The following is a 17,956-nucleotide window of genomic DNA, read 5'->3' as shown; positions in this document are numbered from 1 at the left end:
CGGTGCGTGCCCCGGGTGCCGGCCCCGAGGAGGCCTAGGGGCCTGCCGCAGCCCAGCCCTTCGGTGCTCGTGGGCCGCACCGTCCCCGGCTGCCTGCCGGTGGTTGGGGCTCGAGATAACCCCTAAGGAAAGAACGAGCGTTCGCTGATCATTCCACTTGTCTGGTTTACCTCGCCCTTCTCCGAACACTTGTGCGGGCAATGCAAAGGGGAACAGCAGCGGTGGCAAAGCAGTGGGAGCTTGCCGTGTTTATTGTGCTGAAGGCAGAGGCACTTGCTGCATGAGCAAGCTGCGGCCTCGGTCTAACCCTGTTGCGTATGTCGCTGTAACAAAGTTTGTTCATCAGCAGAGACTGTGATCCGAATGTATGGTGAGAGCCAGTTAGTGGGAGCGGGCGGATGGAATATGCAAAGCAATGCGATAATTTGAATCATTGCGATACGTGGTGGCTGCAGTTCACCAGCTGTTTGAGCTCTAGTAGGAAATGTGACAAAAATGTAGAAGAGGAATTTCGAGGGGAGGAAAGAACAACAGTTTGCCTTTCCAGTGATAATAGGTTGATCCACTGTGTAATTTATGGCACTTTTCCTGTGTGCAAAGAGATACTGTGGGCAGAGTACATGCAGTGTAAAAAAGTTAAATAGTTATTGGCTAGCATGCACAAAAGGAACAGTGAGGCTTTAATAGGCTGCTGGGCTAAGCATTCATCTGCTCCCTCCCCCAGCTAACACACCAGGCAGCCATGCAGACATCCTTTAGGAGGGGAAGGGTCAGCCTCTGCTGCTCAGAGTTGCTGAGTTGCTGTATTCTGGGCTCCCTATTTTTGATTTTTTTTTTTGAACTTACACCTTTTCATGTTTGCATTTTAACTCCTGAGTACTTGTGCTGCTGATGGTCTGTATTGCAAAAATGCTACTCACTCTGCAGCTCCACCTTTCTTATCTTGGTGTGACTTTACTGTGCAGCTTCTTAGAACATAGCAGCTACCTCAGAAGTCAGAGCCGAGGTCATGCAGCTGCACTGTATTCAGCATGGGCCTTGGATCCACACCACCAGCTGAAGCCATGGGAAAAGGGCAGGGAAGGTTACAGGGAGAGTGTTTTTCTTCAGAAGGAAGGCATTTGAAAAAGTCTGCAGGTGACATGAGCTCTTAGGTAGGAGTGTAAAGGCAGTGCAGAATATTTCATGATAAACTATGTGGAATGGATTCTAAAGCGCTTGAAAAGTGAAAACCCAAATTCATTTTCTGACATGAGAGAGCTGGTCATGGTAGCCAGGAATACAGAGAGAAAGTGTGGTGAAATGAAGAAAATTACCTCGTATGAAAATGGTGTGAACAGATGCTGGCAGAAGCATGCAGACCTTGTCTGGAGGGACTTGACAGGAGGAAGCATAGCTAGTTGGTGGTGTGAAGTTGATGGATTGGGTGTTATTTTAACTGGACATATAGAAATTAATGCAGTTATGCATGAAGTGTTAAAATTGTAGCTCAAATGTTACTCTTCTATATCATTGCTAAAGCAGGTGGAATGGGAGAGGTAGCATGTGGCTGTATTTGGCTAATTTTCTAATTTTTCGAGAGGTAAAAAATAGGTCAGAAATGGTGTAATTAGATTGTACTGTGTAGAAGCACATACACTGAGTGGGATGGAAGGAATTTCTAGTAAAATATATATATACACACACACTGTGGCTGTGCTGGGGGTTGTTGCTTTGTACTGCAGAAAAAATAGGATCTCTATGGGCTTTTTGTCATCAGCACGCCTTCAGAATATGTTTCTCGTGTACTGCCTAAAGGCACCTGGAAATTCTGCAGCATGGCTCCAAAGCTGGCATGCTGTGTTACTGTTTCCCTTGTTGGTGGGTTGAGCACCTTACAGTTGTAGAGGAAAGCATAGTTTGAGCAGTATTTATTCCTATGGACAATATACAAATGAAGTTGTAAACAATGGATGGAATATAAAAGCAGTGTGGATGTACTTGCACAATCTGTAACTGCCACTGCAAGAGTTTGTGGAGAAAGAGCTGCAAAAGGGCTTATGGCAGAAGTTTGTCCATGATGGTTTCTAAAGCATTGAAAAAAGCCCTATGTGTTCTTGCTCTGTTTTCAGTAGTGGTCTACTGGGCTGCTGATGGGGGGTCCTGGGGGTTTTAGCAGAGGAGCTGGAACTGGGTCCAGGCACTCCCTGTGCACTGGGATTCATAAATTCTTGTTCTGGGTGCAGGTTGTCTGTTGCTTCCAGCGATGGATGGGCTCTGGGATCTGTGTTGTAGCTGCCTGTTGTTCAGGTCCAGTATTTACTCTGCACATTCATCACACGAATCAAGTGCAAGTTTTTTCATGGTACTTCACTGAAGTATGGTTGCTTAGCTTGTAACACATTGCTTTAGAAGCTGTGAGTTAACTTTTAGACAGGAATGTATCCCCCCTCTTGCATGATGGAGGCAGTTTTTGAGCAACTTTGCTTTAATCCTGAGTGATGTACCTGCAGAACACCTTGAAAGGCAAAGCATGATCACACTGAGTCCCAGGTGCATACACTCAGGGAGGGAGGAGGCAATTGCTGTCTTTGAAATGTTTGAACAGGTGAGTCGAATCTTAGTAGTTCTGGCAAGTCAAGGGACCTTGGATTCTAAAAGCAGAAGTATCTTAGTTCATACTCAGAGTCTTTATAAAATTGATTGAGGTTCAGGGCTTTGACATTAACAAACTAATACAGATCACGTCATTTGCACAGCCTTTTCCAGGTAGTGAATAAATGGTTTGCCAAGTAAGTTGTATGTGAAAATACAATTTAGCATCATCTGTATTCTTTTTGTCTAGCCAAGAAGTGTTGCAGTATATTTTGTGAGGGGTCCACTCTGGACAAAATACACTTATTCATGTTTGGTTGCATGTGGGGGTTGTGTATGTGCATTTATAATCATGAAAATTTTCAGGTTTGTTAGCTAAGGCAATTGAATGCAAAGTATTGTGCTTGATGGGCTGCATGCAAGATTACACAAGTTACAAGTTTTGGATCCTGATGTCATTATGCTGTAGATGTGCATTAGTGTTATCCTCTTGACAGTATTTTTGCTGTTAAAAGACAGTCTGTGGAATGCTAATAAGTCTGTGCAGGAGCTGAGTGACAGTGTGAAGCACTGTGTAGCGGTTCTCAGTGTGCACAAGTCTGAGTAAATCTCAGACTCAAAACACCAGGTACATTTTCCCTGTGGCTACTCTAACAAAAAGCTAACAGAGCTGTGTTCATTGGAATGTCATATGTTTGGTTGGAATCTCTGTTACAAGTTCTGGAGTGAAACAGAAGGGAGCTGCCTGGTTGGATGTGCTCATCTCTTCCTGACTGGATCAGCTGATTCTGGGGTTGATGAGAGATAAAGCAAGAGTCTGCCTGAACTTGTGTCTTTTATCTTCCTGCCTTTGAGCTGCCAAGACTCGTGCTCTGTCAAGTTTTCTTTTAGTTCCAGATGAAGCATCTTGGATCTAGTGCTGCACAGCAAAGTGTTTGTTGTTCTAAAAATCCCCATGTGTGTGCTTCTCGCGGCCCTGAGGGGCAGTTCTCCTGTGCAGTCAGTGAATACAGCAGGATTCACTTAGCAGCATGTGTTAATGGGAATGACCTATTGACAGAATAAATTATCCATTTGAACCTAAAATGTGGAAAATGTACCGATGTCTTTTAAATGTGGTGTTTAAAGCAAAATTGTTAATTATCATCAGTGTTGTTGTTTTCATAAGCTGTCAGGGCATCACGATAATTTGACACTTCTGCAACTTATTTATAAATGTTTTGTGCATTTAACTGTTGTTTTCTGCAGCTGAGTAGAAGGTCTCCATTAGCAAAATGCAGTTTTCTGTTTGTCTTTATGACATCTAGAAAATGTAATTGCGTAAAGTGAAAAGAAAAAACCATTTGTATGACCTGATCATCATAGGTCACAAAACAAACACAGCCTAATAAAGCGTTGGCATGAGAGGCATGGTTTACGTTTCTCTCCTTGCTCCTCCATATGCTCATTTGTAGAATAGCAAATTATAAACAAGAACATTATTTAATCTTTGCCTCTAGCAGTTGTCTTTGTATGTGCTCTGTGCAGCTTTGATTGAGAGAATGTGAATCCTAAGACCCATTTTGACAGAGACTAGAATTTTCACATCATCATGTGATCCTTCTGGTGCTCACCCTTTGTATCTTGATGTATTTCGATTTTTCTGTCTTTCTGGAAATGTAGGAGAAGGGTTATAATACAGCTCTGAAAATCCAGGGACTAAGCAGAGCTTATTGATCCCCTCCCATTCACATACACATTTGATGTGAGAACGCTGACCTAGAAGCACTGAGAGTTAGTTTATTAGTTTTGACATTGGGATTCGTTAGCTGTAATTCAATTAGAAGCACACTGATGGATGTGTTTGTATGCTGGGGCTGGCAGCTGTTCAGAAACTTACAGTTCTAGTAGGAAAATTGTTTTGTGCAATCTTACCCAAGATTTGTATTCCTAGGCTGAAAGTGACATCGCTCTTGATTTGGTTTTTAGTAGATTTCTCAGTGTTTCCAGTTATGTTTCTAATTAGAATAATGTCTTATTTCCCTTGACAGTTTAAAAATAATGCAAAGTCTTTAAAAGAGAACCTATCAAGATGATTGAATAATGTTTTCTTTTTTGTTTGTTAGTTGGAAACCTTCTTCCATCTTAGTTTGATACATAGACCTACTAGGCTATGGGAATAATTTTGGATTTTACAGAAGGTTATGGTGCACTTGTTGTTAAGCTTTCTTCTGTCGGTGTCTCTGAGCTCTTTCCATTCCCACCCCAGCCCATAACCAGTCAGAGTTCCCTTTCTCTGGGAAAGGTTCCCTTTCTAGTGGGAAGACAACACCTCTCTCCTTATGTAAATGTTAGCTTTTCAGGTGTGAGATCTGCTGCTCTCTGTCCTTTCCCATCCTGGCAAAGTTCCTTCCCTTTGCACCTGGAGCAGGGTCTTTTGCAGCAGAATTCTTTTTCCAGGCCTGAAAATGTTTTTCTTCCCCTTAGAACCAAGATTTATGGCTAAAGGGATGTTTGAATAACTGTCTCTGGAAGCCTGAGAGTCCTAGTTGAGAACAGAGTTGTAAGTCAGCTAAAAAATTGTCTGCAGTGGAAAGAATGTAAGGGAGATATGGAACTGGAATTCAGTAGTTGGTAGAACTTGGTCTTTGAGGGAAAGACAGATCTAAACCTGTGGCAGGAGATTCAGGCAGTCTGGGATGGAGGCTACATCCAAAGCTATCTCCATGGCTGTCAGCTCAGAAAGCTCTGGGGTCCTTGTTTGGAACAGTGAACTTACCTCTCTGTCCATGATTTATCATGGCTGAGTGCGACTCCCACAGGAGCCTGCCCATGCTTTCCTGGAGCATGACTTAAGCCTCTGTGTGTGGGATGCTGTTGCCATGTGTGTAATTACCTTGGAGGTATGGGAGAAAGTCTGGGAGCTCAGGGGCATGAGAAGGGATGGCATTCCCTTTCTGCCGAGTACTTGTGACATTCTGCAGTGATGGAGGAGGTTAGAACAGTGCTAAAGCTGTGATGCTTGCCAGGAAAATCTGTGACTGCAGACAAATGTGTATTTGCAAGGTCAGAGTAGTGCTGCACTTGGTAGCATCACACATGAGGTTGAGAATATGTGGCAAGTTGTGTGTTCTGACTCAGCCCCTGGAGTGGGTTGTCTCTCACAGAAGGCTCAGGACCATGTTACTTTGTGTAATGGCTCATTTTGTAATAAGGATACCTCTTTTTTTTAACAGTATAATCAGTAAGGCACCAATTAATGATAGTAAAACTTCTTTGTGGTTTTAGAAAACCCTTTGCTGTCAAATGGATAATGAAATTAAGTTGGTTAAAAAAAAAATCCCTGAAAATTTGTCCTCTGTCTTGCATCCTCCTCCCAAAACTGAACCACATGGGGTGCTTTTGGGGTCGGGCTTTCTCTCTGGCTTCATTTGCAGAGCAGCTGGCCCAGATAAGGGTGCTAAGGTACAGAGGGAGATGTGAACAAGGGTGGCAGGAGTGCTTTATGGAGGCTTGCCTTGTGTTGGATGCCACTTCAGAGTACAAAAAGCACAATTTGAAGTGCTTTGGTAGGCAGCAAATTAAACAGAAAAGAGAAAACTTTCAAATAGTTTCAGGAGCTTCATGTCACCAGATGCCTTTGAGGCTTGACCAGTATAAAAAAAGACTGGGTACCTATTTGTTATCAAGTATCACAATTCCTCCAGTGAGATTAAAAAATACATACTTTCCTAAATGTAAACTGCATTGGTCTGGATAATGAATCGGTTCCTAATAGAGAAGAATTAAAATTTATCCATAAGGAGCTTATTCTGTTTCTGCCTGTGTGCGGACTTCTGCATGTCTTTGAAATGGGATGTAGAGCTAGATGGGTCCTTTGATCTGATTTCTTATCTGATATAGTTATAAATGCCCCTACTTAGAGCTTGTGAGAGACTGTTAGTATTTCAGTGCAGTGAAAAAAAATCTTTCATGGTTGAGGCAGGCCAGATATGCCTTGAAGAAAAGTTCAAGTTTTCTGAGCTTTTTTGTCTGGTCTGTTCTTCCCTTCAGGGTATACAGCATGGCCCAAACAGAGAAGAAAGGTGGGCTGCTCCGGAAATCTTCAGCCTCCAAGAAGCCATTGAAAGAGAAAGTGGTGTTGATGTATGATGAAATTTTCACGGTAAGCAGCTGAGCATCTCTTTTTTCTAAAGGTTTGTGTTAAATTTTCTTTGTTTAGTTTATGCTCAGGGTTTTTTCCAGTGGGTTTCTTTCCTCAAGGTAAGGCCTGCACAGTGTAGGCACATGCTCCAGGCTCTCCTACTGAGTCAAGCAGAACTCTGTATTCTGCTCTCTTCCAAAATGTCTCTGTGTCCTGTTGCCTACCAGAACCTACCATCTATGGGAAGTCATGGCTTTTCCAGTGTTTCTCAAATAACAATTCAGAAAATAAACAGAGGCATCCCAATTGGGAGCTGCTTCTCTTGGTCCTTCTTTGTTCGGGGAATCTCTGTAGCCAGAATTCTGCACTTTGAGATGTCTTGGTAATCTGGCAGGTGGTGCTGACTCTGAGCTACCCATGATAAAGACTTTCTTTAAATTCTGCCTGGATGATTTCTTTGTCCTCATGCCTGTTCCTTTTCCTTACAGACAGAGGACCCCAGTAAGTGCAACCCTAGGTTTTGGGAGGAGCTATTTCTCATGAAGGTAACAGCATGTGAACATCCTGTTGCTGTTCTGCCTACAAAGTGGCAGACAGTCAGTGCAAGGACTTCTGTTTCTAAGGTGTTGGTGATGGCATAATGTGCATGAACTGCTTCTTAACCTGACAGGTCAACCTGGAGTATCTAGAAGGCAAGCTGGAGGCCCTGGATGGGGAAGAATTAATGAAGATAAAAGACAACATCAACTGCTTGTTTCAGCACTGCATCCAGGCCCTGGGTGAGGAGCACCCAATCAGAGTGGTGAATGCATTACAGGTACCACGCTGGGGGACAGGGAATGCTGTCTTTCTACTTCTGATGCTGGTATCAAACACCTTGTGCCTGTTTCTTTGTTATTGAGAAGTGATGTCTACAGGGCAGTTGCTACTTGTTGTCTGTGGAGGTTCCAAACATTCATAGTCTCTACTCTTGGTACAGCAATAGATGGTTTCAGAATTCATGAGGATCTGATGATGGAGCATGAAGTGGATGGCAGTGAGGAATCAAAGGGGCTTGTTCACATTGCAGGCTGTTGGTTTGGGGTCTCAAAAGTACTTAGGCTGGTGTGGCTTTGTGTTTTACTTTTGCCTCTTGTCCCTTATTTCAGCTGCCTTTTTCCATTTCCATTTGGGTCAAAAAAGAAATAAAGCTCTGGAGAAGTTAGTGTGAAATTTACGCAGGAAATTGCCTCAGCTGAACACTTCCTAATTGGAAGCTGTGAAGAATTATCACTCAGAACTCATAGCCATTTCTGTGCAGGTTGTTCCTTACCCAAGCTCTGCTGCTCCATATCTTGTGGGAGACTCCCCTCCTCAGTCTTGATATTTGATGTTAATAGTTCACAAGCTGATTCTCACAGTTTGGTGAATGCGTTTGTTTTAGGAGTATGCAGAATGCATTTCAGGAGTACAGGATATGAAATTCAGGTTTGAAGAAGTCATCTGTAGGAGACTTTGGACCAGCAGTGAGCTGGGAAAAGTTGATTTAAAACAGAATATTACATCTCTGTACAATCTTGCATTGTTTTATTGTTATTTTTAGAATTAATTTGAAAGGGTGCTACTAAAATTGTAGTTATAGCTACATAGACAGCTCAGACCAGCCCCAAATTCTTAAACTTGTATCCAGACTCTTGGAAGAACTTAGGGTAGGTCACAAGAATCCTGCTGTGTGCATGTAAATAGGAACCAGGTAACACATCCTGAGCTCAAACTGGGAGAGTGTTCCCTTAACCAGACTATGTTAATGTGGAAAGTGATCCTGAAGCCAAAACTTACTTAAGCAATCCTTTTTTTGAGAATCAGCATGGTGACCAAAGGTTTGTTTAGCTCAGTATCTGTTTCTGACAGTAACCAAAAAAAGGATGTCTACCTTACCTTTTTGCTTTTGTGTGGTTCTGGAGGTCTGCTAAATCTATCAGGTCTGTTTTGTCTCCAGCTTCACATGTGAAACTAATTACCTCTCACTGGTGAATTTAAGCTGGAATCTAAAAATGCAGTGGTGGTATTCCTGCTCATTCCCCTCTTCAAGGGTCTGAGAGGTGCCTGACGACAAAAGTCACCCCAGACATTTCTGTCTCTTAGGACAAATGAGTAATTTGCTGCCTATGAATTTTCTAGAGAGTCTGCTGATAGTGTGCTGATACCTGTGTATCTTCAAGAATTTGGAATGAAGCAGTAATTAAGCTGCCTGATAGACTTGTAGCCTTTTTTTTTTTGTGGGAAGATTGGTTCTTCTTGTTGACAAAGACACAGTTTATTGGTCCACCTTGGTATAGCAATGTGATAACCAAACAGAAATTTGTGCTCAAACAAGGAAAATATGGACAAATCTATTCTTCTCCAATTTTTACAAATTTTCAGCATCCAAGATACCTTTTAGAAATGCCAGAGCTGGAGGAGAGGTCAGACAGAATGTATGGCCTCCAGGTTGGTGGTATTAATTTCAGTATCTGCTAGTGCTAGGAGAGGGTCATGCAGTGGATTTTGCTGTTGAGTTGGAGGTGTTGCCTTACATCTCACCTTCTGGTTTTTCCCTTTGCAGACTTTGTGTGCATTGATCCGGGGTGTCCATCAGAAGAACAAATCCACTTCTGGGTTTGACATCATCAACATGCTTGTGGGTTTTGACAAGGCAGAGCTGTGTATGAAGGTGAGGCCCTGGCAATGCAGAGAAGCAGTTTGCACAGCAGCTGTGTGGCAAGGGCAGTGAGTGTACATGGGTATGTCTACCAGGCAGCAGCTTTTGGGGGAAATATTTGAGCCACTTACTAAAAATAGCTGTCCTGAAGTTCTGTACCTGCCAGTAGCGCAGACATTTGGGGTCCCTGGATTGGTTAGTAATACAACAGAGCACATTCTTTTTCTTTAGTTCCACACTGTGTAGTCACTACTGTTGAGAAACCTTAAAGCCAGAAAAGGCTGTCACAGGTGATCAGCACCTAATATTGAACCTCACATCTTTTTCTTTATCTGGGAGTCATACCCTGTATTCTCACACTCCATCAGCACATGTACTGTTTTAAACCTACTTGATGTTCTTCTCTGTAAAGATGTTGAGTTTGGGAAATGACAAAGTAACCAGTGATAGAGCTGAATTCTTGTTGTATCTTTCATCTCTGTACAAGAGTAGCAATTTTTCTTCTCTATACAACATGTAATATATTTAGGGAAAACATTAAGTAGTAGTTTGCCTATCAGATTTTTAATCATAACTTATGTATGTATTGTTAATTGGAGCTGTGCTGCTGCATCTAGAGAAAACTCATGGAAAATGGTAATGATGTTCTACCAGTAGTCATTAGGCTGTAGTTAACACAAATAGTGTTGAGAAGCAATAGTATGAATATGGCCTGGGTAGCAGTAGTAATGGCTCAATTATTGATTCTGGAATAACATGGCTTTATATTAGTGCTCTGCTACTTGAATCTTCCGGAAGGCTTTATATAAAAAACATTTCAAGTAATTTAAAATACTACTTTTAAATAATGTGACTGTTGTTCTTTAGAATCTGATGGAGAGCTTGGACTCCCTCCTCTGTGCAGAAGGTTCTGAAAGCCTCAAAAGCTTGTGTCTGAAGCTACTTCTCTGCTTGGTGACAGTAAGTAATTAACAGCTGTATAATAACTTAAGGGCTTATATGAGCCACATCTGAGGGATGGAGCTGTTTCAAAACTTGAGCAGAATGCTGCAGTGTGAAGCTTAAAAAGGAGAAATAAATGGTGAATGAGAGCCAGTGTCAGTCCAGAATATGCATGATGGCTCCAACCATGATGCCAGTGCAGACTAGCAGACACTTTTCATCCTGTTAGATAGGTGTCACCTGGGGCTGAAGGGGAGAGGCAGGAGCAAGTATCAGTTGGATTCACAGGTGTGTATTTTTTTAAGGAAAAAATACTTAAGAAGTCTCAGATAAATGGAAAGGAGGGGAGAAGGGTTGAGGTAAGACAGAAGGTGTGGAGTAGACCGGAGTGGTGAGGATGTGAAGAATGAGGAAGTTGTAATAAATTACCACTCATCAGCTTTTGGAGATGGTCAACTGTGAACTATTTTGACTATGATAAGAGATAAGTGAGAGTGGTGGAGCTCTTCATTGCCCTCTTCATGATGGCAAGGTTCTCAGTGGAGCATATGTGCCCTATTTTTCATTCTCTTCCTCCTGTGTAGAGCCTGCAGCAGCTGATGGCTGTTGTCATTCATGCAGCTGTGTAAAATACCAACGTGTGGAGGAGTGGGGGAGCTCTTAGTCCGTGGGTGGTGCTGCTTGGCAGAGAGAGGACTGGCAGGCAGGACAGATTTCTTTTACTTCGTGTCTAGCTCTATTGCTAGTCACACCTTGACTTGCTAAGTGTGAGATTCTGGATAAATGTGTCCATCTGGAAACAGAACTCCCCTGTTCCCAGTGTGTGCCAGAGGCAGCTACAGCATTGGTGGAGGTTTTGGATGAGCTTTTAAAACTTGTGTTTGTACTCAGGTGACAGATAACATTAGCCAGAACACCATCCTGGAGTATGTGATGATTAACAGCATATTTGAAGCTATTTTACAGGTAAGAGTTCTTGCTTCTACTGTGGACACTCTTCCATAGTGATAACTTTCAGTAACGTGTTTGCTTTTCAGCTTTTTCAATGCAATGTGGTTCACTGGTACTGTTGCTGCATCCATTCATAGCTCAGTCATACATAAATTTTGTAATGTTCTCTCCCCTTTAGTCTGCTGTTTTTAGTCACTACTGACTATTTAAAGTATTTTCACTTGAGACATTTCTGCACAGTTAGATTCTGAACAGATTTCTGGGCTAATTTCACACAGAATTTCTTTACTGCAGAAACTGTTTTTCAAAAGGTAGTGTGGATATATTTTTTTCTGCTCTTGGATAAATTATACTTTTTTCAGTGGAACTGAGCCTTGGAGAAACCCAGAACACTTGCACAGTTTATGATGAGATACTATACAATGCTGTTGTGAAATATATTTGCCCTTTATGCCCTGAAAGCCTGTGTGCATCCTTTCTGTGATAAATGAGCTTCTCTGTGTGCAGAACTTCCTTGAGGCACTGACACTCCCTTCACCCAAATATCCTCTTTCAGATAAGACATAATTTGCTCTTACACATACATTTCATGGCTGTGCTCTGAGTCACTGCAAGCTTCCTGCAGGAGGCCTGACAGAGCAGTGTGATTGTTTATTCCAGATCCTGTCCAGCCCTCTTAGTCGCAGGGAACATGGGTATGATGCTGTTGTCCTTCTGGCCTTGCTGGTCAACTACAGAAAGTATGAGGTAGGTGTTGAAACATCACTTCTCTCTACTTTGTTGATTTAGAGTGGCCTCTGGATTATGAAGGCAGCACACAGAACAGTTTTTAGCAGTCCACACTGTAGCATCAGGGCATCAGCATGGAGCAGGAGAAGCTTTGCAAGGCAGCCCTGTTATGCTCCCTGTGTCTGTCTCTGATGTATGTGTACAATCAAATGTGTATGATACTCCTACACCTCCTTCTGTGCCAGCATGAAAGAAACTACCTAGGGAATTTGCATTTCGTTCCTCTGAGGAAGGTCCTTTTGGAAGAGTTGCTGTTGTGCCAAACCACATGTCTGCCCGTGTGAGTGTGTGGTTATACATAGTCTCCCAAGTAAAATGAGCTGTCAGTCATCCTGGGCTTCAGACTGAATTTGTGATTCAGGAGCTGACTAGCTGACTGAAAGAGCACAGATCCCCAGAAGAGATGGTGAAGCTGTGACCAAAGAATGAACTGAAACATCACAGCTAGTAGTTCCAAGAGAAGTCTCTCTCTCTCTCTCTCTCTCTCTCTCTTTGATGGATTCCTCTTTGAGGAACTTTATTCATCATCCTTTTTATGTTTATGGTATATTCCCATTTTTTTCCCGTTATTCATCAGCTTGAAAAAAAACATTTCAGATGTCAGAACAACACCTGATGTTGGCTTTTCTTTGTATGATACATGATGCTTTAATGATCAGGGTTTTTTTCTTCATAAATAGGAATATCTTAATATACTTCATTAGGCAGCAAATAGGAAAGTTCTGGAATAACTTGCCCTTCAACAGAATTACTAGGAGGGAGCAGGCTTCAAAACCTACCTGGTTTTATAATAGATCTTGTTCTGAATTACGAATAGATCTAGAGAATATGCAAGGACAGGAACTACACTTGGTGTCAAAGTAATGCCTGTCACTTTCTCATTCCTGTCAATGATGTCAGCATCATGAATTGCAGATTCTCTTCAGCGTTCTGTGCTGTGGTAGCATGGAACAGGAGCATGGAGCCTGATTTCAGTATATGGCTATGAGGGAAAGCTGTTGGGAATGATCTGTAAGTGGGGTTACTTATGAGGGTGGACTGGGAAGACCAGAGGTGTCATTGCAACATTCAGACAAGTGCTGGAGAGCTGTGTAATGCCATCCCTGGGACTGCAGTTTATGTCCTTAGTCAGGTAGAATGCTGTGAGTGCAGGAGGCTTGTCCTTGGCTTTCTGGGGAGTGTTGGGCTGGGGTCAAGTGCTTTGGAGAACACTCTGAGACATCTTGAAACTGGGCACTCTGAAGGAAGTTGTGCTGATGTTTGAAAAGTGCAATCCCTACAATCCAGCTAAAGCAGACGTGTAGCAAGGGGAACTTCAGCCCAACCAGCTCCTCTGGCAAGGCTGAAAGTCACTCCCAGGAGGGTTTTATGTGACAGCTGCCCAGCACTGCCTTGGTAGGAGTGCTACAAGCCAAGCCTCCAGTAATGCAACCATTTTATTGTCCTTGAGTAACTGATTTCATACGCTGTTCTTTGGCCCTTAGGGTCAGTATGGTGGTTGTCTGGCTGTCAGTCAATTGTAGCACACTTTCATGCCTCAGGTGCTTTGGAGTTCTCTTTTTAGTTAGCTGTGGTGCAGCTGAGAGGTTCTCTTTTGGTCTGAACTCCATTGGTTGTGTTTCCAGCTGTTTAAGAAAATCTAATAAGGCTCAAAATCCATTAGCTGACTATGATTTTGTGTCTGTTTTTAGCATAAATATCAGTGTGTTTTACATTAGGATGTTTTTTTTTGTGTTTTTGGGATGAGAATTTTGTAATCTCTCAATTTTCTTGGAAGTATCTCTCCATGTTGTCATTACCCATGTTGATGAGAGCTTGACTTGCTTATTAACTTCTGTTCTAGGGATTTATATCTCTTTACTTGGAATCTTTAAAGGGATGCCCCTGATTGAAATCCTAATAGTTTTCAGAAGTTGTTCCAACTATATACTTATCCAAGCCATCAGCTATATTTTCTTTTTTTTTTTAATACTAGTCATGATTTCAGAGAAAATACTTTTGCATTGATACTGTGAGAAAGAAAATGCTTTGAGAAAAAGTATTTATTTGATCACTTTCCCAGTGTTTTAAGGGATGGCTGATAGGACAGCAACTTAAAACATAAAATCAAGTAGTGACTTTTGAATACATATTCATTGATAACATATAGGCAAAAGTTTGTTTGCATCATGTTCAACCTGTTAGAACTGCATTGTAGCTTTTGATAGAGCTGAAAGAAATTAGTTAAAATGTGGGGTTTTCCCTTTGTGTGCTTGTCTGGCAGCATATAGTGTATCCAACAACCCCTTGTGTCCAGTTTTGTGCACTTGCTTCTCTTTGGGATAGACAACTACAGGTCTGAAAGACACAGCTTTGGAGAATCAGAAAGTTCATGTGTTTTTCTTTTTTTTTTCTCCAAAGATCTTGCGTAACTCAATTTTTTTTTTTTAGTTCTTTAACAAAAAAGTAATTATTCAAGCTCCAATTCCCTGCCAAATGCCCTGCCTGCAGATGAAACTTTTCTTCTGTGTCTTGATTCAAAATCAACTTTTTTAGTTTTGCACTGACACACAAAAACCAGGAAAAATGTGCATTGCTAATCTGAAATGCTTTGGAAATTATTAGCATTTGTCTTTATAGATGAAGCCTGTGTGCTTTCTTCAGCTAAATTCAAGGCATTTATATTCTCTAGAGACTTCCAGCTCCTAGTGGTGCAAACAAAGTTTTGCTCTCTAACCCAGCAGCAGATGAGTCTAGGATGTTGTCCTGCCTTCCTGGGTGCTGCAGAAGGGAGATAGCAGAGCACTAATGCTGCATCCAGCCTCACTGCCTGTTCCTGCTGCAAAACTGTGTGTGTGTCGCAGATAACAGGCTTGCAGGATGGCTGCTCCACTTTCCAGACTGACAGATGAGCTGGTGGAGGGACAGAAACTCCCTCCTCTTCTCAATAAAATCAGGAGACTGCCTGGCTGAGCCAATAAGGGGAACATGTCCCTGGCCTAGTGGTCTTAGCATGTGCTGTGAGTCTGCTTATTTATGTGTATTCTGTTTTATGGGACAGGACAGAGATTCTGCCCAGGTGGTTGTGTAAACTTGGAAACATAATAGTGTTTTTCTTCCCCTGAAGGCTGAACTTAAAACCGTTTTTCTTTCTTCTTTTTCACCCCACCTTGAGCAGTCAGTGAATCCCTACATTGTGAAGCTGTCCATTGTGGATGATGAGGCCACACTCAATGTGAGTACTTGGCTTGATTCCTCTGTGCTGCTGAAGATGCTCTTTCACATGAAGTGTAGGCTAATGGATGCCAGCATGGTGTATGGTAGAAATCAGGTCTCAGAACAGTGCTGCTCTAAGGGGCACCAGTGCAGTGGTTGTTCAGCCCTGTGCTCTTGCAGTAGGTTAGGCAGCTCATGATTTGGACAGTTTGATTACCATTTAAATGCTGATTAAAAGCTAGGTAACAAGGAACATGCTAAAGTTGATCTATTATGCATTCATGACCTATCTGTACACTGTTTGCTGTCATGTGCCAAAGAAGCACAGGATGATTTATGCCAAAGGGAATCTCATTTCTGGTGCTGTGTCACTTGATTTTACCAGTCAATTCTTGTAACTCAGCGGAAGCTTGTAACTGAGACAAGAGTCCTGCAATATATTTTGGGTTGTAGCTATAGTCTGATTTTTTTGTCCAGGCCTGGATTAAAATTGACAGCAGACTGAGTTATGTGAGTTCTGAACTTGGAAGCTGCTCTTTAGGCATGAAGTAGAAAGCAAGCTCCATGCTGAGTAAAGGGTGAGAACTGTTAGTAGTTCTGTAATGGTGGAGGCTGTTTGCAGGAAGTCAAAGGTTATTTGTGTCTGTGACTCTTTGTTTTGAATTTTTGGATGTCCTTCCTCTGACACCAACTTCTTTCTAAATGTCTTGATGCCTTACTGAGAATTCTTGAGAGAAGAAGAAATGCTTTCTGCTTAACTTAGTAATTAGTAATTAACTTTCAGTTTTGTTGTCTGGGTTTTTGTGTTATAGTGTTGTATTGTAGCACATCTTAATAGTTCAAACAGCTTCAAGGGAAATTCTGCATAGCATGCTAGGTTATCTTGTGGGGGGCAGCATTGCAATGTGTGTTCAGTGTGTGATTTTCTCCCTTGAGATTTTAATGTCAAGTTTTTTTTAAATAATTTTTTTTCAGGGAATGGGACTTGTAATTGCCCAGGCTTTATCAGAATATAACAGGTAAACCCAAATTTTGTCTTGTTTCTCAATACATGATAGTTACTGTATATTTTCACAAACTTTTTTTTTTGTGTGTGTTAAAGCACTTGTTTATCACCTGACAGCCTTGATGCACCTGGAGAGGCAGGGAATAGTCTTATTTTTTGAGGTACTTTGCTTCAGTTGATGCAGTCATTGCACGTCTCAGTGCATCTATACCAGCTGGGCTGATGTGCTTCAGGAGAGATCTTGCTGTAGGGAAGGATATCCATTGTATGTTTTTACTGTCATGGGTTTTACCTCTGTATGAACTCTGTGTAAAATCCTAGTCACAAGCGAAAAGATAATAATTTGCTGACAACTCCTCTGTTGAAAAATTGATTTAACTCAAACACTATCTACAACAAACAAACAAATGCATCCTGGGCTGTCCGCCTGCCAGATCAGAGATGATTAGGAGATGTAAACTCTTCCAAATGGTGGAAAGCAGTAACTCCTGCAGAAGAAAAGAGATAGAAAGTCAGCAGAAAGGGTAGCATATTCTTAGCCTCTGCTTCATAAGTAGCATCATAAAACATGCAAGCTTTCCTAAGACGAAAAATTTGGAAAGCTTGGAAACTTACTTTGGAAAAATTTGGAAACTTACAGCAATTTCACCTAGGAAACTCAAGATTTTTTTTTTTTTTGTGCAGTAGGGTTCTCAAAATATCCAGAAAAATGTTTTAATTCCTTTGAAAGCCTGCTGTGATAGTTATGCAGGTGACTTGCAAAATCAACTAATCATGTAGATGTATTTAACAGAGTAAATGATTAGAATAAAGCAGAAAAAAACCTTCACCCACCCAATTTCCTTCATTCTGACAAAAGCTGTCTCAGATCATGGCCTCTTTTGCTTAGCTCATTCCTTCCCCCTTTCCCAAGAATTTAGAGTTGGTTTCTTGGCCTGTTACATGTGTGTGATCAGATTCCTGTGTGACAGACAAAATAAATGGCCATGTGAGCTTTGCTAGTCCCTTTGAGTGCCAGATGAAGCAGTGTAGCTTAAATCTGAGGTACCCAACCTGTTTGTTGACTTCACTTGCTCCAGTTTCAGTCTCTTCACTTGCTCCAGGAAAGTGGGATCAGGCCACGAACCATAAAGGTCCATCTGGTTTCTTTCTGCACCCAGTAGGGTGACCAACTCTGATTTTTTTCTGTGGTTGATGATGAAATGAAACCGTTCTGTGGTTACTGACCCTGTGTGCCCCTGTGGCTGATTTCTGTTTGTCCAGTGCAGGACAAAATTTCTGAAGTCACTTGATCCCTTTCCTTCAGAGTTAGCCCAAATTGCTTGTGTCCTCTGTAACAGTACAGGCATTGTTCAAGTTTCACATCTTTCAGCAGCCTCACTCCAACTCTACACAATTTACAAATATTTTAATACCCTTTGTCTCTTATTTTGTGAGTTCTTGAAAAAGGCTGTTGAATGTTCAAGTTTCCTCCACCCTATATTCTTGTCAAATAAGACTAAGACATAGAGATTTAGGGGAAGTAACCCTGGTTCCATTTAGAATCCTGAAACATCATCCTTATTCCTTTTTGTTCAGGCAATACAAAGATAAAGAAGAGGAGCATCAGACTGGTTTCTTCTCTGCCCTAACTAACATGGTAAGCAAGGAAATGGTGATTTTCCATTCTTAGAAAGGTGCATTCATGCAAGTTCAG

At 41.8% G+C, this 17,956-nt stretch overlaps 2 protein-coding genes across 2 annotated transcripts in view; one reads left to right on the top strand and one right to left on the bottom strand.

Annotated features, from left to right (window-relative positions):
• The window catches only part of HPS6 (HPS6 biogenesis of lysosomal organelles complex 2 subunit 3), a 9,735-nt gene extending 4,391 nt beyond the window's left edge, over window positions 1–5,344 (bottom strand). The window contains exon 1 of the mRNA XM_014308969.2: window positions 5,333–5,344. Within this exon, the coding sequence (XP_014164444.2) occupies window positions 5,333–5,344 (12 nt within the window). The remainder of the gene's footprint in view (window positions 1–5,332) is intronic.
• ARMH3 (armadillo like helical domain containing 3) overlaps window positions 360–17,956 on the top strand; it is a 124,407-nt gene continuing 106,810 nt past the window's right edge. Inside the window, exons 1-11 of the mRNA XM_005416420.3 lie at window positions 360–370; window positions 6,607–6,718; window positions 7,186–7,242; window positions 7,368–7,514; window positions 9,282–9,389; window positions 10,245–10,337; window positions 11,211–11,285; window positions 11,931–12,017; window positions 15,217–15,273; window positions 16,230–16,273; window positions 17,839–17,899. Coding sequence (XP_005416477.1) covers window positions 6,617–6,718; window positions 7,186–7,242; window positions 7,368–7,514; window positions 9,282–9,389; window positions 10,245–10,337; window positions 11,211–11,285; window positions 11,931–12,017; window positions 15,217–15,273; window positions 16,230–16,273; window positions 17,839–17,899 — 831 coding nt within the window. The 5' untranslated portion in view covers window positions 360–370; window positions 6,607–6,616. The remainder of the gene's footprint in view (window positions 371–6,606; window positions 6,719–7,185; window positions 7,243–7,367; window positions 7,515–9,281; window positions 9,390–10,244; window positions 10,338–11,210; window positions 11,286–11,930; window positions 12,018–15,216; window positions 15,274–16,229; window positions 16,274–17,838; window positions 17,900–17,956) is intronic.

This window comes from Geospiza fortis, unplaced genomic scaffold, assembly GCF_000277835.1.
Source record: "Geospiza fortis unplaced genomic scaffold, GeoFor_1.0 scaffold130, whole genome shotgun sequence".
In the NCBI taxonomy this organism is placed as follows: Eukaryota; Metazoa; Chordata; class Aves; order Passeriformes; family Thraupidae; genus Geospiza; species Geospiza fortis.
Note: the sequence above shows the minus strand (reverse complement) of the source record. Positions and strands in the feature narration are given on the sequence as shown.